The following is a 27,759-nucleotide window of genomic DNA, read 5'->3' as shown; positions in this document are numbered from 1 at the left end:
TCGAAACGACGAACTGTAGCAACGGTGCACAGTCGGGGAGAACACAATTTCGTCTTGAAATTTTAGTGAGAGATCACCTCATAATGCTACCGTCGTTCTAAGCAAAATAAGGTGCAAAAAAGGATTAACATCACATGCAATTCATAAGTGACATGATATGGCCATCATCACGTGCTTCTTGATCTCCATCACCAAAGCACCGGCACGATCTTCTTGTCACCGGCGCCACACCATGATCATCCATCAACGTGTTTCCATCGGGGTTGTCGTGCTACTTATGCTATTACTACTAAAGCTACATCCTAGCAAAATAGTAAACGCATCTGCAAGCACAAACGTTAGTATAAAGACAACCCTATGGCTCCTGCCGGTTGTCGTACCATCGACATGCAAGTCGATATTTCTATTACAACATGATCATCTCATACATCCAATATATCACATCACATCGTTGGCCATATCACATCACAATCATACCCTGCAAAAACAAGTTAGACGTCCTCTAATTTTGTTGTTGCATGTTTTACGTGGTGACCAAGGGTATCTAGTAGGATCGCATCTTACTTACGCAAACACCACAACGGAGATATATGAGTTGCTATTTAACCTCATCCAAGGACCTCCTCGGTCAAATCCGATTCAACTAAAGTTGGAGAAACCGTCACTTGCCAGTCATCTTTGAGCAAAGGGGGTTACTCGTAACGATGAAACCAGTCTCTCGTAAGCGTACGAGTAATGTCGGTCCAAGCCGCTTCAATCCAACAATACCGCGGAATCAAGAAAAGACTAAGGAGGGCAGCAAAACGCACATCACCGCCCACAAAAACTTTTGTGTTCTACTCGAGAAGACATCTACGCATGAACCTAGCTCATGATGCCACTGTTGGGGAACGTCGCATGGGAAACAAAAATTTTCCTACGCGCACGAAGACCTATCATGGTGATGTCCATCTACGAGAGGGGATGAGTGATCTACGTACCCTTGTAGATCGTACAGCAGAAGCGTTAGATAACGCGGTTGATGTAGTGGAACGTCCTCACGTCCCTCGATCCGCCCCGCGAACAATCCCGCGATCAGTCCCACGATCTAGTACCGAACGGACGGCACCTCCGCGTTCAGCACACGTACAGCTCGACGATGATCTCGGCCTTCTTGATCCAGCAAGAGAGACGGAGAGGTAGAAGAGTTCTCCGGCAGCGTGACGGCGCTCCGGAGGTTGGTGATGATCTTGTCTCAGCAGGGCTCCGCCCGAGCTCCGCAGAAACACGATCTAGAGGAAAAACTATGGAGGTATGTGGTCGGGCAGCCGTGAGAAAGTCGTCTCAAATCTGTCCTAAAAGCCCCATATATATAGGAGGAGGGAGGGGGACCTTGCCTTGGGGTCCAAGGGATCCCCAAGGGGTCGGCCGAGCCAGGGGGGAGGACTCTCCCCCCCCCCCCCCCAAACCGAGTCCTACTTGGTTTGGTGGGAGGGAGTCCTTCCCCCTTCCCACTTCTTCCTTTTTTTTTCTTTCCTTTGATTTTTTCTCTCTTGGCGCATAGGGGATTGGTGGGCTGTCCCACCAGCCCACTAAGGGCTGGTGTGACCCCCCCAAATGCCTATGGGCTTCCCCGGAGTGGGTTGCCCCCCTCCGGTGAACTCCCGGAACCCATTCGTCATTCCCGGTACATTCCCGGTAACTCCGAAAACCTTCCGGTAATCAAATGAGGTCATCCTATATATCAATCTTCGTTTCCGGACTATTCCGGAAACCCTCGTGACGTCCGTGATCTCATCCGGGACTCCGAACAACATTCGGTAACCAACCATATAACTCAAATACGCATAAAACAACGTCGAACCTTAAGTGTGCAGACCCTGCGGGTTCGAGAACTATGTAGACATGACCCGAGAGACTCCTCGGTCAATATCCAACAGAGGGACCTGGATGCCCATATTGGATCCTACATATTCTACGAAGATCTTATCGTTTGAACCTCAGTGCCAAGGATTCGTATAATCCCGTATGTCATTCCCTTTGTCCTTCGGTATGTTACTTGCCCGAGATTCGATCGTCAGTATCCGTATACCTATTTCAACCTCGTTTACCGGCAAGTCTCTTTACTCGTTCCGTAATACAAGATCCCGCAACTTACACTAAGTTACATTGCTTGCAAGGCTTGTGTGTGATGTTGTATTACCGAGTGGGCCCCGAGATACCTCTCCGTCACACGGAGTGACAAATCCCAGTCTTGATCCATACTAACTCAACTAATACCTTCGGAGATACCTGTAGAGCATCTTTATAGTCACCCAGTTACGTTGCGACGTTTGATACACACAAAGCATTCCTCCGGTGTCAGTGAGTTATATGATCTCATGGTCATAGGAATAAATACTTGACACGCAGAAAACAGTAGCAACAAAATGACACGATCAACATGCTACGTCTATTAGTTTGGGTCTAGTCCATCACGTGATTCTCCCAATGACGTGATCCAGTTATCAAGCAACAACACCTTGTTCATAATCAGAAGACACTGACTATCATCGATCAACTGGCTAGCCAACTAGAGGCATGCTAGGGACGGTGTTTTGTCTATGTATCCACACATGTAAATGAGTCTTCATTCAATACAATTATAGCATGGATAATAAACTATTATCTTGATACAGGAATTATAATAATAACTATACATTTATTATTGCCTCTAGGGCATAATTCCAACAGTCTCCCACTTGCACTAGAGTCAATAATCTAGCCCTCACATCACCATGTGAATTACATTGTAATAAATCTAACACCCATACAGTTCTGGTGTCGATCATGTTTTTGCCGTGGAAGAGGTTTAGTCAGCGGGTCTGCTACATTCAGATCCGTGTGCACCTTGCATATATTTACGTCCTCCTCCTCGACGTAGTCGCGGATGAGGTTGAAGCGTCGTTTGATGTGTCTGGTCTTCTTGTGAAACCTTGGTTCCTTTGCCAGGGCAATGGCACCAGTGTTGTCACAGAACAAGGTTATTGGATCCAGTGCACTTGGCACCACTCCAAGATCCGTCATGAACTGCTTCATCCAGACACCCTCCTTAGCCGCCTCCGAGGCAGCCATGTACTCCGCTTCACATGTAGAATCTGCTACGACGCTTTGCTTGGAACTGCACCAGCTTACTGCACCCCCATTAAGAATAAATACGTATCCGGTTTGCGACTTAGAGTCGTCCGGATCTGTGTCAAAGCTTGCATCGACGTAACCTTTTACGGCTAGCTCTTCGTCACCTCCATACACGAGAAACATCTCCTTAGTCCTTTTCAGGTACTTCAGGATATTCTTGACCGCTGTCTAGTGATCCACTCCTGGATTACTCTGGAACATGCCTGCCATACTTATGGCCAGGCTAACATCCGGTCTAGTGCACAGCATCGCATACATGATAGAACCTATGGCTGAAGCATAGGGGACGGAGCGCATATGCTCTCTATCTTCATCAGTTGCTGGGCACTAAGTCTTACTCAATCTCGTACCTTGTAACAGTGGCAAGAACCCTTTCTTGGACTGTTCCATTTTGAACCTCTTCAAAACTTTATCAAGGTATGTGCTTTGTGAAAGTCCTATCAGGCGTTTTGATCTATCCCTATAGATCTTAATGCCTAGAATGTAAGCAGCTTCTCCTAGGTCCTTCATAGAGAAACTTTTATTCAAGTAGCCTTTTATGCTCTCCAAAAGCTCTACGTTGTTTCCAATCAGTAATATGTCATCCACATATAATATTAGAAACGCCACAGAGCTCCCACTCACTTTCTTGTAAATACAAGATTCTCCAACCACTTGTATAAACCCAAATGCTTTGATCACCTCATCAAAGCGTTTGTTCCAACTCCGAGATGCTTGCACCAGTCTATAAATGGATCGCTGGAGCTTGCAGACCTTGTCAGCATTTTTAGGATCGACAAAACCTTCGGGTTGCATCATATACAACTCTTCCTTAAGGAAACCGTTAAGGAACGCCGTTTTGACATCCATCTGCCAGATTTCATAATCGAAAAATGCAGCTATTGCTAACATGATTCTGACGGACTTAAGCATCGCTACGGGAGAGAAAGTCTCATCATAGTCAATTCCTGGAACTTGTGAAAAACCCTTTGCCACAAGTCGAGCTTTATAAACGGTCACATTACCGGCAGCGATATTCTTTCTTCATATATAAGGTATGTATGCATATTCTTTCTTCATTTTGCAGGTGACAGAGAGAGCTATGTTTATGTAAAACAATGTTCATATCGAGGGTTTGATTAAACAAAACAGCAAGGTGTTAGTGCCCATAATCCTTCCTGCATTAGAATGAAATACAAAAGATCACTCCAATTAGACAGTTCAAAGCTTGAGCCTTAACATTCTCAAAAAATTATTGGACCATGTACTATTTGAGGTGTGCCTCAAGAAGTTTTAGGACAATGAATTTTAATAAGCTGCGATGCAATTAAAAACATGAGGCTACATGGAAGCACTTGGAGGAAATTGCCTTATCAAATCCACAAGTAGGGAGGCCAAAGGATCATCAGCAGAGTACTCCTACCAAACTTTCTGGATGACTTTTAAATGATCCTCTTTTTCTCAGGATTAAGCTAAATCACTGACATGAATATTTTAACATGTAGATACATCCTAGATATTAACCGTGAAGCTTTAGGGCTGCTCTTGTCCTCTGTTGGTTGGGAGATCATGAATTCAGTTTGAAGAAAATATAAGGTCTGTGTGCTCCAACATGTTAATATGCACAGAAAGTACATGAAACATACTTTTGTTGTTGTATCTAAATATAGTGTAATAAGTGCACACGTCTATCGCTGATCCTAGTCTCATATTTTATTCATGTGCTTGCCCAAACCTGGTTGAATTAGCATGCAAACATGGCATTTAGAACAGAGGTACACCACAAAGGATGCAAACTCCATGGTGCAAGCCTGTATTTTTCAGAGAAGTGTCTTATTTTATTTTATTTTTTTTGAGAAAAGAGAAGCGTCTTGTTCAGATAACATACAATCGAGCAAATTTCAAACCACACATAATAAGACTGATCCGGCTGCTTTCCTAGACTCCCGTCTGCAAGGATTTTGCAAACCGTGAAAAATAGGAAGCTTCAGTATCCTCCATTCCTCCAAATTGGATGGGAGCATGGAAGCTCAGTATCCTCCTAACTGGTCGATAACAGGTGACTCCCGCCTAATTCCCCTAGTTTTGTTCAAGGAAAGCCTAAGCTGTAGAAATTAATGGCTAGTGTGCATCACAATCTCACGACCTTGTTCCCGTAAAACATTCTTTTTACAAAATATATAGCTGTATTTTTTCTAAGGAAAGTACAAGGAGCAAAGGATACAAAATTGGGATATAACTTATCACATATACTAATTGAAGCTAGACTGCGTGGATGGAAAATGCAAATATAGATAATAAATACAAAAGGTAGTACTGAAGCCAACATATTTGTGCTACACTTCATCTAAGCTGAAGAAAGAAAGCATGAACCTAAAATGCCTGAGCTAACATAACAAGAGGGCAAGGATCCATCATCAGTTAATTTTTCGTACATAGCAAAATCCCTTATATTGGCATAGGTTACGCAAAAGTAACCCTAGCAAACCAATCAAATATTGTGTTAAAACACCACAAATCCTACTATTAGAAATTTCACATATTTTCCAGCATATAAATATTTTTGAACTCTCCATGAATATCCATGATACTGTGCAAATCATAATATTTGTATATGCAGGCACCCAGATGTTATGTACAAAGATGAATACATGTACATATAATATATGATGGATGACATCTGATGCATCACATATCAAGTAAAGAACTATCAAATCTGATTAAGATCTAAATATTGCCTAAACGATTCATGGTTTACCTCACTAAAGGCTGTTGGGTTTGGACAGTTCTGGTTTTCTGATAATTTTAACATACACTTAGCAGCTGTACGACCATCTCTGACAGCAACCGCCTTGAAGAATAGTTTTAAGTTATCACGGTCAGCTACTGAGAGCTCAGCAGTCATGCCAACATCTAGAAAAACAATATGGGGCTTAGATCTGAAAAACGTTTTCCCCTTATTCTTGCTCTCGTTTAAACGGAGAAGAATGTTTCTCGGGTGCATATCTGCATGAATAAAATTGTCCTCCTGTAGAAACAGGGAAGATGATAAAGAAGATTTCAGTGGTTGAATTATACTGGGTATATATCAGATAAACAATTAACAACAGATCATACTACTAAGGCTAACCATGATGCTATATGGCTATAGCAATCACTAGTAAATCACCAATCAGGGGAAAAGAGAAAAATAGTATAAACAAATAAAAGATGTGCATACCAGAAGCATCTTCAAGAATGCATATGTCCCAATGTGGGCAAGGTCCTTCTTCATCCGAGAATTTCCTTCAGTTTCATCCACAAAACGAGCAACACTTTCTCCATTCTCAGATGACTCGATGAGGACTGCTGGATGGACATGTGGGTACAATGGTTCTGGGAATGAAACATGTCTCCATCTACGAAAGTTGTGTCTGAAACGATGCAAATTAGAAGCTTCCCTAGAAAGGTCAACTTGAGACATCATGAAAACGACAAACTGGCGGACACTCTCATCCAGCTTTAGCCAGCTCAATCCAGGGACAACATTCGAAACTTCCGCCATAAAATTGATGAGTAAAAAGTCTTTCTTGATTGATTCCCCCACACGAGGATGCCTCACCTTCACTGCAACATGCTTTACAGTATATTGATCTCTTTTTTTTTGTCAAGTTCGAGTCAGGACGATCTTTTAATGTGGCCCGATGTATTTGTGCAATGCTTCCAGAAGCTACAAGATTCTCTTCAAAACTTTCAAATATTTTAGATAGCTTACGGGGTGGAGGCCCTGGGCGGGGGAAGCCTCTATCGAAGCAGCACCCAGTTGGGCCATCTCGGGACAAAGCAGAAGATGGGGAACGACATGACTGTGTAATACGAATTCGAGTCAGACACCGCCGCACCGGCCCCGGCTCCAGCGGCACCGTGCTGCCGCGCCCGAGCCCAGCGAGGGGCCTCCATCCTCCCAAGCGAGCACGCTCGCCGCCGCCAAGCCCTCGCGACCGCTGTCGCCCTGTCCAAGCCCCCGGCCATCGGTCGGCGTCCTCCTGCGCCTCCTCGACCCCGCCTCCTCACGCCCGCGCGCCGCCCCCTCGGCCTTGCGTCGCCAGCGACAAGGCCTCGCCTGGGCTCACCTCACCGGAGAGGGCCGCCTGGGGTGGAGGAGGCCGTCCATGCCGCCTCACCACTTCCTTGGCTCCTGCGGAGGCTCGCCGCCGGCAAGAGGCGCAGCAACGCCTGACCCATTCCTTGTTCCTGCGGCGTGGACGCCGACGGCAAGCGGCGGCACGACGGATGGCCGGAGACGGTTCCCGCGGTGGAGGATAGATGGATAAGACGCGGCGGTGAACTGGGGGTGGGTGGGGGTGTTTCTAAAACTGAAACGATTTTCTTCACTTAAATTAGAAGTGCGGATTGAATATATACAACGTCAGGTTTTTTTTTTGCAAAACATCCACGACGTACGTCAGAAGCGCTGCGCTCTTTATTATTACTATCAAAAGGCCCGTGTGTTGCAACAGAAGAAAAAATCATAATCTCCAATTGTGATAATCACATTATGTTCTTAAAATTTTAGAATATTTCTTGAAATGTACGAACATTATTTGAATTATGATGAAAATGGCAAAGTATTTTTTGTTAATTAATGATAGCATATGCATAAAAACATTATTTTTATCTTGCTGATATATGTGTTTGCATTTGTAATCTAAATGAAGTCTTAATTTGGTTGCAAACATATTAGACAGCTCCATCGAAAACAATCAATTTGTAAGTACATGCATACCAAATGTTTCAGGTTGCATATCAATATCGATATTCTTAAAAAAAATTTAGCAAAACAGTTTATATATATGAAAAATCAGAGCTCAGCCATTTGTTTACGTAAAGCTTGTATAAACAACATTGTATATTTTTTATACATTAGAAACTTTTTTTTGGTGTGACATCACAAACATTATTGAGTTTTGATGTCTAATTTCTTTAATACGCATTTTACATATTTTGTATGCATCATGAATATTTTCTATATACATGTTTTACATTATTTAAATACACGATTAACATTTTTGAAAAGTTCTATTTTTATGTCTACTTTGTTCCATGCACATTATATATTTTTGTATATGTTTTCTGATACACCGGAAACATTTTCCTATGCACGTTTAAAGATTTTTAAATACACAATCAATATTTTTCAAAATAAAAGAAAAATATATTATTTATTGTCCATATGGACTGTAATTTTTTTTGTATATATGGAAACTTATTTGTCTACAAATTTGACATTTATTTAGTCCATGATTAACATGTGTGTAAAGCTTGTTGAAATAAAGGCAAAAGAGAAAGAAATAGAAAAAGAAAAACAAAAAGGGTTGTAGTCCACGATGAGGATCGAACCTTGGTCTCCTCGATGGGACAGGGCGCACACAACCGATTGGGCTAGCATGTTCTTGTGATAAAATACGGAACCGCAGCCTTTAGAATCGGAAAGGAAGAGCCGAATCGAAGTCAAAAAACGAATCGTTTTTGTCACTTACGGATGTCATTGGTGGGTAATTTTAGCGAACTTTAGAGGTAAATTTAATAACGTGCCACAGAAGCAATATGTGCTTTATTAATAGGTAAAGATTTCTACAGGTTCCTTCCAAACTTTCTAAACATGCCCCCCCTCCCTCCCAATTTCAAGGGGTTGGGTCCATGCCTCTATTAATGACCAATTAGAAACCACCGTCACACCCTGTAATTTCTTCATTCCGTAACCTTCCTGTACATGTAGCATAGCTCTTGCGCCATCTCCATCTAAAAAGAGTGAATTCCAGGTTTTACTCCTTATTTTAACATTTTTGGCATACGATTGATCTCATTTATTTTTTCTTCTTACACATAACCGTATTTAGCAAATGTTTTGTGAGTAAGTGAGTTCTCTCGAAACAGGTTTGCGTCCTATTTTATAGATAAAGCATCGAATAAATATAAATGGCAGAATGATACATATTGGAGAGGTAGGCCTCTTACATAGCGGATCGTGAGATATCGGTACCATGCAGAACCTACTGTACCGAAGGAGAACAAGGGGAGATTAGAGTACAATCCCACGCCACGTCCTAGCACACCTAGACTCCACAACAGCATTCTTAGGAGGGAGAACGGCGTAAAGCGCCACCACTGCCGAGTCCGAAATGAACACAGGTTTTCACCCGGAGCACAAACACGAAGAAGATAACCACAACAACGTCTCCAGAAAGATAGCGGCTCACGGGGGCATTGTCGTCATTGAAGCCAAAGCGCGGAGCTTTCGCTCGGTAGCTCATCAGCGTCATACGGTAGACCGAGGACAGACATGACGAACTCCGACTCCCAGAATTGGAACCGACAAAGGCGTGCCTGACCCACCTGCCGCGAGACCTCTTGCCGCCCATACGACCAAGTGGAAAAGCCACCACCACCGCCATGTGGCCCATTGGAGAGCCAATCATGGGGACCATCACCCGGGGCCACCACCCGGCATCCCTGTCCCAAGACTCCGCCACACGGCACACCACCTGACAACTAGAGTAAAAGGTCGTCCGCCCACACCTAGCACGACATCAGTCCCCGGATCTGGGTCATCACCTCCATTGCAGGAGGCGCCGATGCATGCATCCCAGTCAGTCCCAATGGACGTGGGGATATGACCCTAGGATTGCCGACGGCCGTCGAGAAGCCGAGCTTGTACGACGCAAACTTCGAGACCACCGGTGCCGCACGGACCGACGAGTAGATGATGCCAGGACCACCACCAACAGCCCACCGCACCCGCAAGGACAACACTCACTAGCACATCTCGCGTGGAGCCCAAACATCACCTACCCGGAAAACACCCCGATCTGCCTCGGGCCGAGATCCGGCGCGCCCGAGCGCAAACCCTAGGTGAGGGGAGCCACTGTCATACGCGCAGCCGACCTGCCCCGCACGTCACCGGCTCCAACTCAAGAGAAGGAAGGCCGCCACGCCGCCGCCTCGCGCCACCAGCCAAACCACGACCGCTGTGTCGCTGAAGCCCGCACCAGCACGCACCTTCGTCCCCACCAACCGTTGCCACGAAGACTGCACTCAGCAGGAACCGCCGTCGCTGTCGCCAGCCAGTAGGACGACTACTGCCAGCACGTGCCGCCACCACCCGCCAGATCCACCATTGTTGTAACGTCGCTCCCACCACTGCTGAGGTAAGGGCGTCCGCGCGCATCCTAGGTCGTCCAGGACCCGTGCCGTCGGATGGGCAGACCGGAGCAGCCTTCGCCGTCTTCCACAAAGCGTGCACCTCCATGCGAGAGTCCATGTGCCAGATCCGGCCGAATCTGACCCAGACCCAACACGCCCGCCGTCCGGCGAAGTGGAGCCTCACGGAGCCGCCACGCGCCAAAAACCGACCGCCAGAGTGGATGCAACCCACCACGCTGATGCATCGACTGTTGCAGCGCCGCCACGCCCTACATAGCGACGCGCCTCTGCCTGTCGAGGTCGTCCACACGGAGGAGAGAGGAGGCACCATCGCCGCCCACGCCGGCAAGGGTTTGGCTGCCGGTGAGATTTGGCGGCGACGAGGGAGGAGGATCAGGAAGGGCGGGCCTGGGCCGCCGATGGCTAGGGTTGCCCCTCGTCGCACGCGAGGCGACGCGGGGGGTGGTCTCTCGCAACAATAATGAGCATGCCGGCGTTTTGTCAGTTTCTACTTCCTCCGTTTCAAAATAAGTGTCTCAAGCTTAGTACAGAGCTAGTACAAAGTTGAAACGGTTATTTTGAGACGGAGGGAGTACATTCTATCCCATTTAGACATCTAGCATATGCCGTCCCGGTGGTCACGTATGCGTAACTTGATTCATCCTAATTTTCCTCCTGGTGTTTTTCCCGCGCATCCTAACTGGTCAAATGGCTTAGTTGGACACCATTTCTTCTCAGGGTCGTCATGTATACGCTCTACTTGACCTTGATGGGTTTCATCTTCACGTCACACATATGGTTGTTTATTGCTTCCACCATATTTTTCTCCACCTGAGTTGCTCCGTGGCGCCGGATTGTACTAGACAAGGCTCCATCGGCGCCTTGTCCGGCAAAAGAACCACTAAAGAAGCTATCTGCAACCTAAAATACTTTACAAGTAGTAATAAAAAGGTAACACTTTTGATAAATGGGGTAATCTGGATGAAAATATGTTAACTCAGGTAATTAGCGCAGAAAAATATCGAAGTAGGGATATAAACTGAAATTCACTCTCTAAAAAGGAGTTGTGCCATCTTGTGTAGATAAGTTGCTTCCTGATGTTAATATCTGTTATCAAGTGGTTATCTTGATAAGCTATCAACAAAAATTGCAATCAATGTTAATATCTGTTATTAACTCTCTATGCATATCGATCTGTTACCAGGAGTAAACGGTTCGTATAGTCAGACAAGTATGTTCGAGCTGTTTTTTGTGTCAAATAACGAGGCTTGCTTGGATGCAACCCTTCACTATAAATGTATACATAGCAATATAGGCCTTTGACAAATATATCCATTTCCTTACAAACGATAGGTCTCGTCAGAATGTATACGCTGAGCGTCCACCAGCGAACGAGCACTCTAGCGCTAAAAAAAAGCATGCTACAACTAGTTCGACTAGAAAGAGTTCTTGGTGCGGAGCTCCTAATCGCCGCTCAATGCGGCAACCAGTCAGGGCTTCGCACAGGGCGACCCTGACTCGGCCGGCTCAGTAGGTGCACCACGACTGTAGTTTTTTCCTTTTCTGCACATTTGTTTTTTCTTTTTTTGGGTCGTTTTTCTTTTTGTTTTCACTTTTTTATCAAAACGTACAAACCTTGGATTTCTTAAAGTATTTTTCTAAAAAATGAACTATTTCTAAAATAGGGAACATTTTTTTGGATTATTTTTTCAAATTACAGAACATCTTTTTCAAATTACAAAACATTTTTAAAATTTCGGAACATCTTTCAAATTCTGAAACATATTTTCAAATTCTGGAATATTTTTTAAATACCGGAACATATTTTCAAAATCCGGAACATCTTTCAAATTCCGGAAGATATTTTCAAAATTACGGAGCATTTTTTCAAAATTCCATAGCATTTTTTCAAATTCCGGAGCATTTTTTCAAATTCTGGAACATTTTTACAAATTCCGAAACAGTTTTTCAAATTCTGGAAGATTTCTCAAATTCCGGAAGATTTTTTTTAATTTCCGGAACATTGTTTTAAATTAAGGAACATTTTTATAAATTACGGAACATTTTTTAAAAATCTTTAACATTTTTTCAAATTCCAAAACATTTTTCCAGATTCCAAAACATTTTTTCAAATTTCGGAACATTTTTTCAAATTATGGAACATTTTTAAAAATCCAGAACAAGTTTGAAACAGAAACAGAAAAAAAGAAACAAAAACAGAAAAAGAAAAAAAATAGAAAAATGGAAAAGAAAAAACGGTTCAGGGAACCTTCTAGAAGTTTCCCTAAACCGTAAAGACCGGTTAAAACCTCTAGAAGTTTTTCCAAAACCGGAAAAAAACGGTTGAAACCTCTAGAAGGTTCTCAAAACCGGGCACGGCACCCTCGTATCTAGGCCAACCCAATCCCCCGCCCGCTCTGTGCGAAGCCTCGACACCGCTTCGCATAGAGCGGCAAACAGGATTTTTCTTCTTGGTGTTCTCAAAAAAAAAGCAAGAGTTCTTGGTTTTACAACACCTTAAACCCTTAAGGGTAACACCGACGCAGATCCAAATATTTTTTAATACTTCAAACGCAAAACAACTTTTTTGAAAAAGTGAATATTTTATGAATCACAAACACTTTACAGATTTGTCAACAAATGTTATTTAAGCTGAAACCATGTTTGGAAAACAGGAACATTGGTTTGAAAACCATGAACAATTTTTGAAACATGATCTTTTCTCAAAACATGAATATTTTTGTAATTCTAAAAAAATTAGGTACATGATTATTTTTTGTTTATTTTTCAAATGTATAAATGTTTGGGTAAGTTCAAACAAGATTTAAAAAGACGAACAATTTGGTAAGTTTGCAACAATTGAAACCGGAACTTAATACGGACATTTTTTGAAATTTCTGTAAAAAAAACTGAAAATGGGAACATGATGTTAAACTGGTGAACCAAATTTGAAGACATGAACATTTTCTGCAATCACGAATATATTTTGAATAGTTGTAAAAAATTTGAATAAAGATATTGTGGATAATTTTCAAAAACACTATCAGTTTATGAAATTCCCAAACAAAATTTTTAAAATGCATATTTTCTAAAATTTGAGAACCCAAACATTTTTCAAAAAAGCAATCATTTTTTAAAAGATAAACTTGGAAAGTAAAAAGAATCTAAAAACGAAAAAGGATAGAAAAGATAACAATAAAAATATTCCTTTTTCAAAAACATTTGTTTTCATTTTTGTAAGTTAGCAGGAGAGCAGCTAAAATTACATTACAAAAAAAAAAGTCAATGGGTGAAACTGCTCAGTTTATAAGAAAACAGACGAAAACATGTACAAAGGACACACCACACCTTGCTAAACTAGGTCTAAAACACTACATGTCATACAAAAGCGCCAAGAAACCAAACAAACAGAAGAAACATCGGCGATACAAACAACATCATCGTACATCACCAACCGCGCTCGCGGCCCGATGACTTCGACTTCGCTCCAACGTCACACAGGTGTACCAAGTTGTCGCATCGATCATGACGAGTACAAAGTGTGAGATTAGGGACGCCATTTTTGAGAGGAGAGGAGGTATGATTGTATTAATCTTGCACATAGGGTCACTCGGACCATCTTCGGTCAATTGGACGTGCACCAACACTCGGACTAAAGAAAGATGTGGACGAGGAGGAGACTGCAACGGCAAGAGACTTAATATACCACATAAAACACAGTGAAGACCGGCGTTACCAGTAATGCTAGACTTAGAGCTGATGTTACTAGTAACTTACGTAGTTATTAGCATCAACTCGCCCTTGTTATGACACTCAATGGGCCTAGGCGCACTCTATGTAAGCCTCCCTTGAGCTTCATGGCAAGGCTTAAGCATTCTTTATGCTCACACCCCCATAAGTAACAAGAAGCCTCGGACTCAAGACGTAGGATCTTTAGTCTTTACCAATCCCGAATGGGGCCTGAACTCGTACATTCGAGTGTTGCCATTGCGCCATAGCTAGGCTCCGCCCTCCGTTTGTACCCCTGCTACTATTGTCAGGTTCATTCCCACGACACACGTCACCTCATGGCCTCTGCTAATTACAAGTCCAATTATAGCTTGACTTGTACGCATAATATTCTACACATATTTTCAAATATTTGTTGTGTTAAGATCATGTCGTATATGAAAGGACATAGAGCACGACTTGTAAGAGCGGGGGTATCTTCTAGAAGGATAGGGCCCAAACACCGGTATAGTGTGTGATGCTCTTGGGATGAGCCTGGTTGGTGGGCTGAGATGCGTGTGTAGCAGGCCCATGATGCATGTGGGCGAGAAACGCTGGTTAGCACACCCATAATTGCATAATACTCTCCGTGTTTTTATTTAGTCCGCATATTAGCTTTGACTTACGCTACTAGGGAAAAACATGTAGGTGGAGGTTTAGCACTAGCGAGGGGTATAAATCCGCTCTACTACTAAGTTGATACTAGTAGCGCGTGGTAGAAACCCATGCTACTACTAAGTGGTGTCAATTGTGCCCCCGGGGACATGCCGTAGTGGTAGCGTGGGGTCTGAACCCCGCGCTACTACTAAGTTGATAGTAGTAGCGCGGGGTATAAACCCACGAAACTACTAAGTGGTCTCCATCTTGCCCCCCCGGGACATGCCATAGTAGTAGCGCGAGATTTACCCGCGCTACTACTACTATATACAAAGTTTTTAATAGCCCGAAAATCTCCATCTCCTCCCCCAAATCCCGCCTCTCTGTTGTCATTGTCCCCCTCTCTCCATAGGCTCTCCCACGGGGGTCCTGCCCATGCTCGCATCCTCCTCCATGGTGCCAAAAGAGGTCGCCGCCTCGCATCGCCGACATCCAGGAGCTCGTCGATCTTTACCCGTGTCTTCATGCCATCATGCGGGAGCACCTCACCTTAGCGACCAATCACTATTGTAGAAAATCCTAGCTATGGCCTGGAAAAAAGTGGTCTTGCTGGCGTGGAACCCCGATGCCACCAATATGGCGTCACAGGTAGCAAATAGTGGTGGCTTTGGATCATACGCAAACAGTATGTGACACGTTGTTGTCGTCCATCTTTGTCAAACGCCAGCAATTTGTTTTATTGATAATAAAAAAATACTACTTTGAAAACTAGAGCTTAAACTTCACAAAAGGTAATGATCAACTAAACATACTTATAAACTTCAGAGTTTAAACTTAGTACTGATCACCTAAACATACTCAAAATTAAACTTCAGAGTTTGAAACTACTCTTCATCAAGGATTATGCTCAGCTGGCGAAGCTTCTTCCGATGGTTTCTCCTTCATTTTTGGATTGAGCAACGTCTGTCTTTAGGTTAGCGTCCTTTATCCCGAGTTCTTTTTTCTGCTGCTTGAGGATGTCCCTCTCATCCATCAACTGATCCCTCAACTCCGTGAGTTTGTTTGACTTAGTGAGGCCATCAGCACCATCTGTGAACAGATTAGCCCTTTCATTCTTCACTGCGGCATTGTCTTCTACGCGTTTTTTGATAAGCTACTCGAACCCCTCTAATCTGCATTGATTCCACTTCTCCGCGTCGCCCACCGATTCCTTGCTTGGTGAATTGTCCATATGTTTGTTTTGAATTAAAACTTGTAATGAAAGCTACAAAAGAAATATAACATAGCTAAGCACCATAGAATTGTTAGTAAGAACTAAGTTTCTACAAAAAAGAACTAAGTTTATACCACCAAAAAGAATTAAGTTTGTACAACAAAAAAGAACTAAATTAATACAAAAAAAAGTAAGGCCCGGTTTGATAAGAAAGTATTTTAAAGGTATTCTAAGCATACTATAGTTTTTCATATTACAATAATATTATTTCCAAAGGGTTGTTTGGTTGTGTCTAAAAACTGTGGTTTTGATACCAGAGTATTTGCCAAACCAAATTATTTTCTCTACATAATAAAAAGAAACTCGGACCTAAGTTTGATACTAGAGTATTTGGCAAACCTTGCAGAGTACTTTTCGGTTCTTCAATACTTTGCTACCAAACGTGTCCTAAATTTGTACAAAAAAGAACTAAGTTCCTGTAGAGAAAGTCATGTCATTTGATGCATAGGATAGGAATCTTTCTATTGAGGCCTCCTTTGGTTTAGAGGAATTTCACAGGAATTCTATAAAGTATGATTCTTCTAGGAATTTTTCCTTTAGAGCCCTGCATAGGGCGTGCAATCCATTGCCATGTTTTTCCCCTATGAAATGTACCTACTACCATCGGGCTACTAAGCCCTGTTCCCTAAGAAAAATGAGAGAGGGAGGGGGCGTCGGACTTACCGCGGAGGTGCTCGGGGGGCGTCAGGCGGAGGAGGGGATGGCGGCGGCGGCGTCGCCGGACGGAGGCGGCGGCGATAATGTCTGGCGGTGCGGCAGAGACGTCGGGCGCCGCCGCGGCGGGGATCGAAAGGAGGACGGGGTGCAGTTGAGATCGAGAGGAGGACGAAAGGACGATAAGTTTTCTACTGCATCGGTCGGGAGCCTAGTGCTGGTGTGGGCCTAATGGGCCTAACGTGCCATGTCGGGCCTAATTTGGCAATGCCACCAGTAAGCAAATAGCTATGATGTGCGAATTTGGCCGATATCGATGGTATTTGAAAATATTACTGCTGGTGTTGGTGAGAAATGTCGCACCACAAACAAAAGTTGTGGCTAGTTATTTCTCCACTAATGAACCCCGCAGCTCCCTCCATCTCCTTCCTATCTCCCTCGTTTATCTTTCTCTCTCTCTCCCTCGTTTCTTTTTCTCTCTCTCCCTCTTGTTTGACTCACCCTCCCATGCTCATGCTAGTGCAGGTCGTCGCCATGGACGACCAGGAGCTATTTATCTTGGCCGCTAAAAGGAGCTCCACACCGCCGCCTTTCTCTCCCTTAGATCCTCTCCAGTAGTCGCTGCGGGATTTGGTCTGTCGCTACCCGTCTGCGCCTCTGACGACCCTGCCATCGCTGGCCAGGTCGAATTATTAGCGCCATTGACAACACATATAGGATTAAGAATTTTTATTGTTAAAATTCATAATAGTAGCGCGGGTCACATACACGCGCTACAGATAATTAGTAGTAGCGCGGGTGGTGCCCACGATATTACTACCAAGCATAGTAGTAGAGTGGAGTGGCACACACTATTATTATAAGTTAGTTGTAGCACCATAGCAGTAGCGCGGGATCCCGCACTACTGCTACAGTAAAAACCCGTGGTACTACTAGGTTTTTCCGTAGTATAGTGGTAAGTCAAACTTTATAAAATTTGACCAAGTTTATAAAAAACGATATGAACATTTACAGTAACAAATTTATATGATGTAAAAAATATATGCACTCATGAATTCAATCATATTGATTTGGTATTGTATATTTTAATATATATTTTTACAAACTTGTTGAAAGTATTTAAGGCATGATTGTATAAAAACGTAATATACACAATAAATAAAAGCCTATAGAGTAATTGGTATCAAAGCCGAGTTGCTAGGAATAGAAACATAGATGGACTCACAGGTGATCGATCGTGCTTGGTGACAGAAACGCTGCTATTAACGAGCCCATGGTACGATGTGTGAGGATTAGATTTGTTGGATTTAGTTCCACATTCATTATGAAAGAAAATATAGCACGACTTATAAGAATAGGGTGGGGCCAAGGACTCTTATAAGTTGTGAAATCACCGGTTGTGACTGGTTGGTGAGCCACCACGTTCGTGTAGCAAGCTCATGGCGCATGTGAGTCGAAAATGATGGTTATCAAAATCGGGATTGCACAAGGCATTATATAGTGCAAAACATTTTAGGAAGGTGCATACAAAATTAAACCAATATTTTTTAAGCATTGGTGCTTATTTATAGAGAGTAGACATTTAATTAGACTTTTTTTATAGAAATAAACACTGATGCTTTAGAAAAATCAAGTTTGTTTACTTAAACATATCCCTAATAAGCACCTAGCATTATCCCTTATAAGCATTGGTTTGCAGCCAGTCTGGCGGTTGGAAGCTGAAAATTGAGAGAGAAGACTAAGGAACAAGTACAGCTAATAGCTAAGAAGATGGCTCGCGCTCTACTCCTTTAAGAAATTGGCAAAACGCAAAAACAAAACTAAGATCTCTAGAATAGGGTTGTGTGTGCAAGAGAATCTACAACTAATACCAGATGTACAGCCAAAGTGCAGACTACAAGCAACACTAAGGTTATGATGAATGCGTGGAGCAATCATGACTTTTGGTTCACGTAAGTCCAAAATCGTTCATGCTGAATTGGCTGCTGTCTTGTTGATTCATGCACACATTAGAGCCTACAACCTACACGCGGGTATCGCAAACTATCCACAAACTCTTGGACGAACGCGTTAAACCAGCCTCAAACTTTTGAGTTATCCGACGTTTCTCATATCGAATCCAAATGTAAGGCTATTATGAAGCGGTCCGGGCGCGCCTTGACACGTTCATCACGTCGGTTTGGCCCAGCCTGGTCCACATGTACCATATAAATTTTTTCATCCGGATAATCTGAAACATCGGTCAGTCCGAACTCCATCTCACTTCCCTCTTTGTCCACTTCACATCCGTTACTCTCCGATCCAATTTAATGACCGACGACAGAAGCAACACTCGCTCTCGTGGAGAATCCGACGACTCGAGCATCAATATGAAGGAGGTCGCCCTCCACATCGATTGAGGCGGTCGTTGCTCGAGCAAGGAGGCCTCGACAACGGTGGATCTTCTTCCTTCGCGCATGCCACCCATCGACGCAACGCAACGGCAGGACGCCCAGCTTCGGACTCTCCGCTCCCGTCCTTCACGTACGTTGCCCACCACCATCCTTTGCTCTCGAAGTGGTACCTGGTCATCGTTGGGTCCTCGCGCCGGTGCCATCGCGCAAGAGGACGCGTGATTCCAAGGCACGAGCAGCCCCCGCGAAGGGCAGCGGGCAAGGGAGAGGGTGGCGACGGGGGAGGCACTAACCTCGCACCGGTCCATCCCGACGTTGCACTCCTCACGTCGGTCCTCAACCACTCTCTCACTACGACGAAGACGGACGCACAGATTCTCCGCGCAAGAATGTCAAGGCACTTTGACACCATTGAATTGTCGGAGCACAAAGTAAACAAGGACGCGGCGACAAAGACGGCCCGTCATGCGAAGGAACAGGACCGCCTGCTTCGCAGGCCGTTGGGCCAAACGCCAAAGGTGCAGATCGGACCTGGATTGAAAGTTTAGATATCTGATCTTATCTGAGCCTGGTTTCACATTGAATTTTGTGTAATTTTCGTACGAAAAAGAAGTAGAGATATCCATAAAAGTGACCCACTAATCCCGATCCCCTTCGACCTCTTTCAGTCCACTGTATATTCATTCTATCACTCAGCAGTGGTCACAGACGTTGGGATAAACTGTGGGAGCGTTAGCTGGTCTCTGGTCCTTACTGCGGCCCGTAGATATATTCTCATGGATTGGCCGACAAGGAGCTCTACTGGCGCCGAACCTGCTGAAAAATGCAAGTGATGTGCACCCGAGACGCAAGAATACACTAAACACAAGCGTCCGATCTGCATCACCATGCACTGTCATCTACGTACTACAACATGATCTACCGTACCGGTCCCCGTTGAGTTAAATAAAATACTCCACCGGTCACCGGAATTCGGTGCCGACTCCGTCCTGACGTCCCATTCTCCTCAACACACCACCACACGCAGAACAGAGATGCTCCACAAATCACAGCGCACCAAGAGAAATAGACAAGGGAGAAGTCAGAAGCAAAGCCCACAATCATCACCGTGCGGGCAGAATGATTGCCTTCAGCGCGTTGCGCGCGCATCGCACACCCGCAAGCTCTCTCCCGTCGATATATCTATCTATATCTATTTTCGGACGGTCAACTGCATCCGCATGGCAACGCAAAGCAAGCCGGAGCCCTACCTGACGGTGGCGCAGAGTTGAATACTGACTCTGGCTGCGACCGCGCGAAGAAGACGGCCACGAAACGCGGTGGGAGCGGCGGAAGTGGCGGGCGCACTATTCTACCAAGCGCGGGAAACAGGCGGTGGTGCGCATTGACCGCCCGGCTGAGGTGGCCCCGACGACGACGGCCATGGCCTCCCGCACAAAGCTACGGCTGTCCAAGAAAGAAAACTCAAGTGTGTTTGCATCCTTTTGTCCGTTTTTTCTTCAAATGAGGATACATCTCTCTACAATGAATGCAGTCATTTTATTAATTATTTATAAAATTTTATAAAGTAATATATCAATTAGCTTTTCTTCAAATGAGGATACATCCCCACGTGCGCATCTCGACTATGCCCCAGCCCAGCCATATACCGGGATTGCATCACAATCCTGTCCAGGCGCACTCTTAGAAGCCGTCATCACCGCCTTTCACTAGTCCATCTTTAGAGGAGGTACTAATGCACCAACCTCAACACGCCTACAATGGACGCCTCCACGGTGCCAGACAACACCATTATCCTGCACGTATCCATCTGTTTGCGCCCATTGCCGAAACTCCACGGCGCTATGCCGCCGGGTCCGCCGTCGGTGTTGCGATAGATGGAATAACGCTCCTCCTCTAGTCTCCTTCAGCGAGCATTGCTTCAAAACGATGCCCTAAGGAGGGCGAACGACACCAAAGACGTCGTCATCGTCCGGTCCAGGAGATCCATATCGAGGGTTTACCCCGGAGCATCTCAAGACTGATGACCCAAACTACAACGACGATGCCTCCACAAGGAAACGACATCGAAGACGCCGTCATCGTCTGCCATGTCCGAAATCGACACGATTTTAATCGGGAGTCGCACCACAGTCCATACACCACCAGTATCGCTAGTCCGTTCCACCTGAGCAAACTCCAAAGACGATGCCCTTAAGAGGGATTACGATACAAAAAGCATCGTCATCGCTCGATCCTAATGAGACCTAGGGTTTTCTCCGGAGTTTTCCGCGGTGTCAATGACCCACACCAGGATTGCCCCAGCGTGATCAAGAACAACACGTCGTGATCCGCCCAGTTGCCGGCGAGCCGCACCCACCACCGCGTCGTCCGCAACTCGATGACCAAGGGACAGCCACCGAACGTCATGAATCTGGCCGAGGCCAGTGACCCCCGCCAACGATCCCGTGCCACCACAACCCTCGTTGTCGTAGCTAGCATGTTCCACCAGAAATTTCGCGTAGCCGGCCGTGTCGCTGCCGAGCCGCCGCGTGCGAACACCTCGTTTCTCACAAGCATGTTGTGTCCCACGCCGCATATCACCAGGGGAGGAGGGAAAATGACCACGCCGCCGCCGACGCCAACGGGGCTTGGCCCGACGATGCCCTCCGGCGTCGAGGAGCAAGGAAGGTGGGGGGGGGGGGGGGGAGGCCTCGCAGGCGGTGGCTAGGGTTTCCGTGGCCGTCCACGGGAGCGGACGAGGGGGTCATGAGATTGGTTTAGCGATTTGTCTGTCTGGCTCACGGTAGATTATATCAGAAGTAAGTGGCCATTAGGATTGACTAGAACTCACAAGAGATCGTGCATGTTCTTGGCTGACCTCACAGCGTAGCGCCAGGAAGGCTCTCTTGCTTCCTTTGACTGACAACTTTTCTTTTTTGCTACGGGGTGTGGCGTGGGCACTAAACTAGGGCCGGAAAGCGTTAGATTGGTTCCGGGCCATGTGAATTGCACCACTTAATCGCTGAGTAGGTTCTTTAAGATAGCACTAGAAAAATGATTAGGCTTTGCTTCCTGGTCGATCGTTGAGCTAACCAATTTGTTTATGGCCTAGCTACCGAACTCCGCATCAACGGCGACTAAGCTAAGATAAGCGCCGTGTGGATTCACACTGTCTGGTGCCATGCCTGTAAATGTGGATTCGGCAACTTGGTCAAAGGGATCCTGGTTTCTCAATCTCACGTTTTTAAGATTCGAATTGAATGAATCTCACTTAGATGGGGAATACTTGGTGATCCTGGTTGCGGTGTTTTGACTTTCCTTATCCATAGAAAGTCATTTAGCTGGGGTTAAGAGCATCTACAACCGGACTACTTAAATGACCCCTCATACGTCGCGTCCGGTCAGTGACAAACAGAGAGAGAAGAGAAAAAATAAACCAAACGAACCCCTCGTATCGTTTTTATATGTCCGGACTGCCCACGAACCATCGTATCCGTCTCAAATATGGAGAGGATATGAGGGCTTACGGACGCGTCCAGATGCGTTCGGTCAGTCCCTCATATAGGATGCGACCTCTCCCCGGATCGTCGTTTTCTTTTCTTTATTCATTATTTTCGTTCTCTCTCTTTTTCTTCATCAATCACGTGTAAGTGACCAGACATATGAAAAGGAAAATGAAGAGTGTGGCTGTACGGACGGATAAATAAGGGACACACCTGATCACTGACTCGACGCGTCCGCGGGCGTTTGAGGGACACACCTGATCACTGCTCTAAGTTCCCTGGTTTTACAATATGCGTGAGTCCATTCGGTGAAGAATAAACCAGGCAAGGAAAGATCGTAGCCGTCGCCCGTCGGGAAGCCGATCAAGGCGAGTTTGAAAATTAATGGTTCGATATGCTGGGGGACAAGCTCACGGGAAAAATTAGTTATGCGGCGGTTTAGATGAATGATCGGGGTGGGCCACACATCGATGGGCGGCGATGAAGGGAGGGTGGGCCGATGTTCCCAGACGCCATTGTCGTCAGAAATAGGCGGTTCGGCTTAGGTTGGATTAGAGAAGAAGGGGAATGGTGTCTCGGTTCGAGCTGGAAGACGATTGCAGATTCATTGGATTTTTTTTGAAACGAAGGCAAAAGCATCATCTCGTTTAATAAGAAAGGGAAGAACAAGGTTATTAATGGTGGTTACACGACTACACAGGTCGAAAGGAGGGAATCGCTTTTCCGGCAGAATGTTACCCAATAATCTAGCCCGGGCCACAACCCAAGTTTTTGATACGAAAACGTTTTGACATGACTAATGCCTAGCTATTCCCATGAAAATTTGACCAGCTACGTAAGTCGCATAAAAAATATTTTGGATAACTCAGAGTTTTGGGCTATACTAGATTAAAAATCCAACACTTCAAACACACACAATGCTACACCTAGGACGACTTTTTAATAAATCAACTTAGGCCCTGTTTGGAACCATAATAGATTATGATAATCTGAATTATGAAGATAGATTATATAATCTGGTTTATAAAAGTAATCTAGATGGACATGTTTGGAGGCCAGATTATACAAACTGTAATTCAGGTCTTACATTGCATAATGACATGTCTGCCCTCTGTTTTTTTAAAAAGAGGAGGGTGGCGGTGGTAGGAATGTAATTATCTCCAACTTTACAAGGGTAATGGATCATTAGCAATCCATAATCTGATTTTAGCTGGTGTAGAGTAGATTATGAGTTTTTAATAATCTATCCATCTAGTTTTTATAATCTACATCATAATCTATCCTATTTGAAGACGGAATAGATTATAAAAACTGGATTATATAATCTGGATGGTTTCAAACGGGGCTTAGGTGCTTCGTTGACATTTTTTGGTTAGCTGAAAGCCAAGGGAGAGAACCCACAGTTGAAGTCAAGGACAGAGTGATTGGTTAGTGGAAGGGCTCCATAAGTTAATTGCGTAGGTAGCCCGTAGGTGTAGCATTTTTCTTCAAACACTGGTCTTACTTCCTTTTTCAGCTTTCTTTCTTCTCTAGTAGCCGTTTCTTCTCCCACAAAATCGACTTGTCGAAATTACAAATTCAGTCAAGTTACATATAAACTATCGTGTAGGAATTTTACTTGTGGCGCACTCATAGACCATTCGCCGCGTGAAGTCATGCTCATACATGGTACAAGTCTGATACTACTTCCTCTTTCCAACTACAAGTATTTTAACGTAGAGGGAGATTAGTTTTTTTCAACTACAAATACTCCGATATTTAGGTACCGAAGGAGTAGTCAACGGCGGTAGCTGAGCGCCTAAGACTTCGCCACCATCGAGTAAAGGACAGGAGAGAACCGTGCCGGTAAGGATTTCCCGTGCGTGCGTGCGTGCGTGCTTGAACAATCCCCCCCACAAACTTCAAAGAATCAATCGTGTATTCATTCATTGTACATACAAATCTGACAAACTTATACGGCGGACGCTCGCTGTCACCGGAGTGAGACCGGCCGGCCTCAGGCCATTGACAGTGAAGTGACCAACCACCGGACCTTGGCTTTTTTTCTCCCTCCAAATTTCAAACTAGAGAAGAACGATTACTGCTGCTACAGTCCACTATGGCTGCTGCTAACGCGTGGCCACTAACCCCTGACGATCTCATCTAACAACCACCCCTCCAAAAAATTCAACCCTTTCAAATCAATGCTTTGACAAACGAACCAAAGAAGGAAGAAGAAAAGAAAAGAAAAAAGGAATGGGCTTTGGACAAGGTGTGTTGGCCATGGCGCCGTCGTTGAACGGCTCATCCATGGACGGGCGGCGGCGATCAGCTAGCTGATGCGGACGGAGCCGCGCCGCCGCTCCTCATACCAGCAGACGCAGCTGAGCGCGACGAGCACCTCCACGATGGCCGCCTCCGCCTTGTCCTTGTCCGCCCACCGCAGCGTCTGCAGCGCGTACACGCGCGTGCCGCCGTCGAACCGCCGCGTCCGGTCCATGTTCCGCTCCGCCTGCCACTGCACGGTGTCGCGCGCCATCGGGCCCAGCCACGCCATGATCCGCTCCACCGCCTCCTTCCACCCCTCCGCCAGCCCGGCGTCCAGCGGCCCCGGGTCCCGCCACCAGTCGCGCAGCTTCGACCGCACCGCCGCGCGGAGCTTCCCCGGCAGCATCTCGTACATCTCCGCCCGCTCCGCGTTCGCCTCCTCCTGCCGCCCCTCCGCCTCCATCTGCAGCAGCTCCTCCGCCGACACGATCACGTTCGCGTACTGCTGGTCCAGCCCGGCGCCGCCCACCGTGCTTGCCGGCGCGTCCAGGACCTTGCGCCAGTCCACGCCGCCCTTCTGCCCCCTCTGGCCGATGATCGGGCACGAGCTGCTCAGCTGCTGCATCGGCGGGTGGACACGGGACGGCGCCCCCGCCCCCTCCCGCTCCCGCCGCGTGATCGGCCCCGACGACGCCTTCGCCTTCCCCGTCCGCGGGCTCATCAGCAGCTTGGACAGCCTGGTGTGGACGCTTTCCGCGGAGGTGGACGGCATCGGCGGCGGAAGCCCCGGCACGAACTGGCCGAAGACGGCGCAGATGCGGACGAACACGGCGCAGGCGGCGCGCGCCATGAGGCCCACGGCCTTCTCGTAGCTCTGGCTCCACAGGGACTCCTCCTTGAGCCGCCGCACCTTGAGCAGCTGCGTCTTGATCTCCTGCTTGAGCGACTCGGCGCCCATCGAGTCGCCGGCCAGCGGCGGGTCGGCGAGCTTCGCCGGTATCGGCCCGCTGAGGCGGCTCCAGCCGCGGACGGTGAGCTTCCGCTCGGCGGACTCGAGCTCATCCAGCGCCTCCATCTCGGAGCACAGCTTGGACGTGGCCGCCACGAGGCGCTCCATCTTCTTGGCCTTGACCTTGAGCCCCTTGGCGGCGAGCAGGTCGAGGCGCGCGTCGTGCGCGCCGGCCTTGATGCTGGCGTACACGCCGGCGAAGTCGATGCCGCAGCGCAGGCCGAGGCGCGCGACGGCGGCTGCGGCGGCGTCGAGCGACAGCACCAGCTCGGCGCAGGCGAGCCTGAGCAGGAACGCCTGGTCGGTGGAGTTGAGGTAGGCCACCCCGGGCGAGCGCATGGCGTCGGAGCGCAGCCGGGACACCTCCTGCTCCGAGAGCGAGCGGTGCAGCGACAGCAGCTTGGACATGGCCGCCCCGGCCTCGAACGCCAGTATGCCGAGCGCCGCCTGCGGCACCGCCGGCAGCCGGAAGTCCACGGGCAGCCACGAGGCCGCCTTGTGCGCAACCATCGATCGCTCCCACCGAAGCAATGAATCAACAGCCCGACCTGTTGGCTGTGGGCACCTTTCTGGCTTTGCTGTCAATACGGGCAGACAATCAAGCCATGTAATGGAATGGAATGATTCGCCGAGCTGGGCGTCCTCGGCGATGGCGCCGGCCTTCCTCTAGTACCACTACCACTACCAGCCCGTCGACGCGGTTGCTGGTACGGGCTAGGCTGGGATGGTTGGTGTGGGCGTCACAACTCACGAACTTTCTTATATATCGCCGGTGGTCGCTCCCCGTTTTGCTAGCTATAGCCGCTCGGAAGTTAAGCGTTGGCGCGGGCAATTAGATGTGGGGGATGGCGATGGTGCGAGGGTTAAGTAGCGTGCGTGGCGGGAGGAGGAGGACACGGTCGCGGCGCGCGTGGGAATGCCTTGCCGAAATGGTAGGCGCTGCCCACACGACGGAGCGAGCGAACGAACGTCCGTTGCGGCGTCTGATTTCGGACTCGGGGTGGCCCCCCGGGACTAGGCTAGTTTATCATTTTTGGTTCCGGGGTGGGGGCACGTCGCCCCCGGTTATTCTATGCCGAAACCCCTCGCTCTGGCCTGGTCCGAGGTTACGGCCGGGCAAAAACCATTAACGGACTCGATCGGGATCCACTGGTTGTGCTATACTAATCTTCTTCGTCGCAGAGGAAGTTATTTGGGGCATATATTATTATCTTGGGGTGCCCGGGCCGGGAATTGATCTTTTCCTGCGAAATTACCGAGACGTTTTCCAACTAGGATCGTTTCTACATTTTCTAGTATAGTACTCGTATGCCATCTTGGGGTTCTCTTCCGATATAAGAAACCCGATTCAGCCGTCCCGCCGGCCGGACGCGTGTTGATCATGTGCCCGTCGTCGATGAAGCAAAGGTTCATGGACGTGGCTGGCTGTGATAGTTGACAATATCGCCCATATCCAACATGCAAAGAGATGTCCATGACTAGCATGCCTCGCTCGCGCACATGGCTGCGTGAGCATTCGGTTGCGTATGCGCGAGGCGCCTACGCGTGCATATGCATGCATGTGTGTGGTGTTGCTTACGGACTAAGATACTGTTGTAAGATGGAGTAGTACAGCTCAATCAAGTCCAAGGAATTGGACAACGGAATCCCCGTACTCGACCAGTACTGTTGTAGCCCGTCCCTAAATAACCGTCGAGCTCTAGCACAAAATTACTCTAAATTTAAGGCATTTCTTTTAAAACGGAAGAAGTATGTGTTTACTCCTTTCTTTTCAGATCACTGTACATGTTTACTCCAGCAGTGTACTAGCTTAAGGAGTAATGTACTGTGTATAGATATGCTATAGGATACTGCAAGTGTGTACTTTACAGTTTGTGAGGAAAAGTAATTAGTATTTTATTTTCACCTAAAGGAATTAGTATTATGATGTACACATCCAGTCACATCTAACTAGCCGGCCTGCTCCATATTTCAAATCAGTTGTACCTTCACGTAGTTAGTTGAATTTAGAGGTAA

At 46.6% G+C, this 27,759-nt stretch overlaps 1 protein-coding gene across 1 annotated transcript; it reads right to left on the bottom strand.

Annotated features, from left to right (window-relative positions):
• Nucleotides 1–24,387: 24,387 nt before the first annotated feature.
• LOC123444910 lies at nucleotides 24,388–26,735 on the bottom strand. The gene has a single exon (XM_045121796.1). It carries the CDS (start codon nucleotides 26,251–26,253, stop codon nucleotides 24,799–24,801), a length of 1,455 nt encoding a protein of 484 aa, XP_044977731.1. The 5' UTR covers nucleotides 26,254–26,735; the 3' UTR covers nucleotides 24,388–24,798.
• Between the last annotated feature and the right edge of the window lie 1,024 nt (nucleotides 26,736–27,759).

Source organism: Hordeum vulgare, chromosome 3H (genome assembly GCF_904849725.1).
Source record: "Hordeum vulgare subsp. vulgare chromosome 3H, MorexV3_pseudomolecules_assembly, whole genome shotgun sequence".
NCBI lineage: Eukaryota > Viridiplantae > Streptophyta > Magnoliopsida > Poales > Poaceae > Hordeum > Hordeum vulgare.
This window is presented reverse-complemented; position numbering and strand designations above follow the sequence as displayed.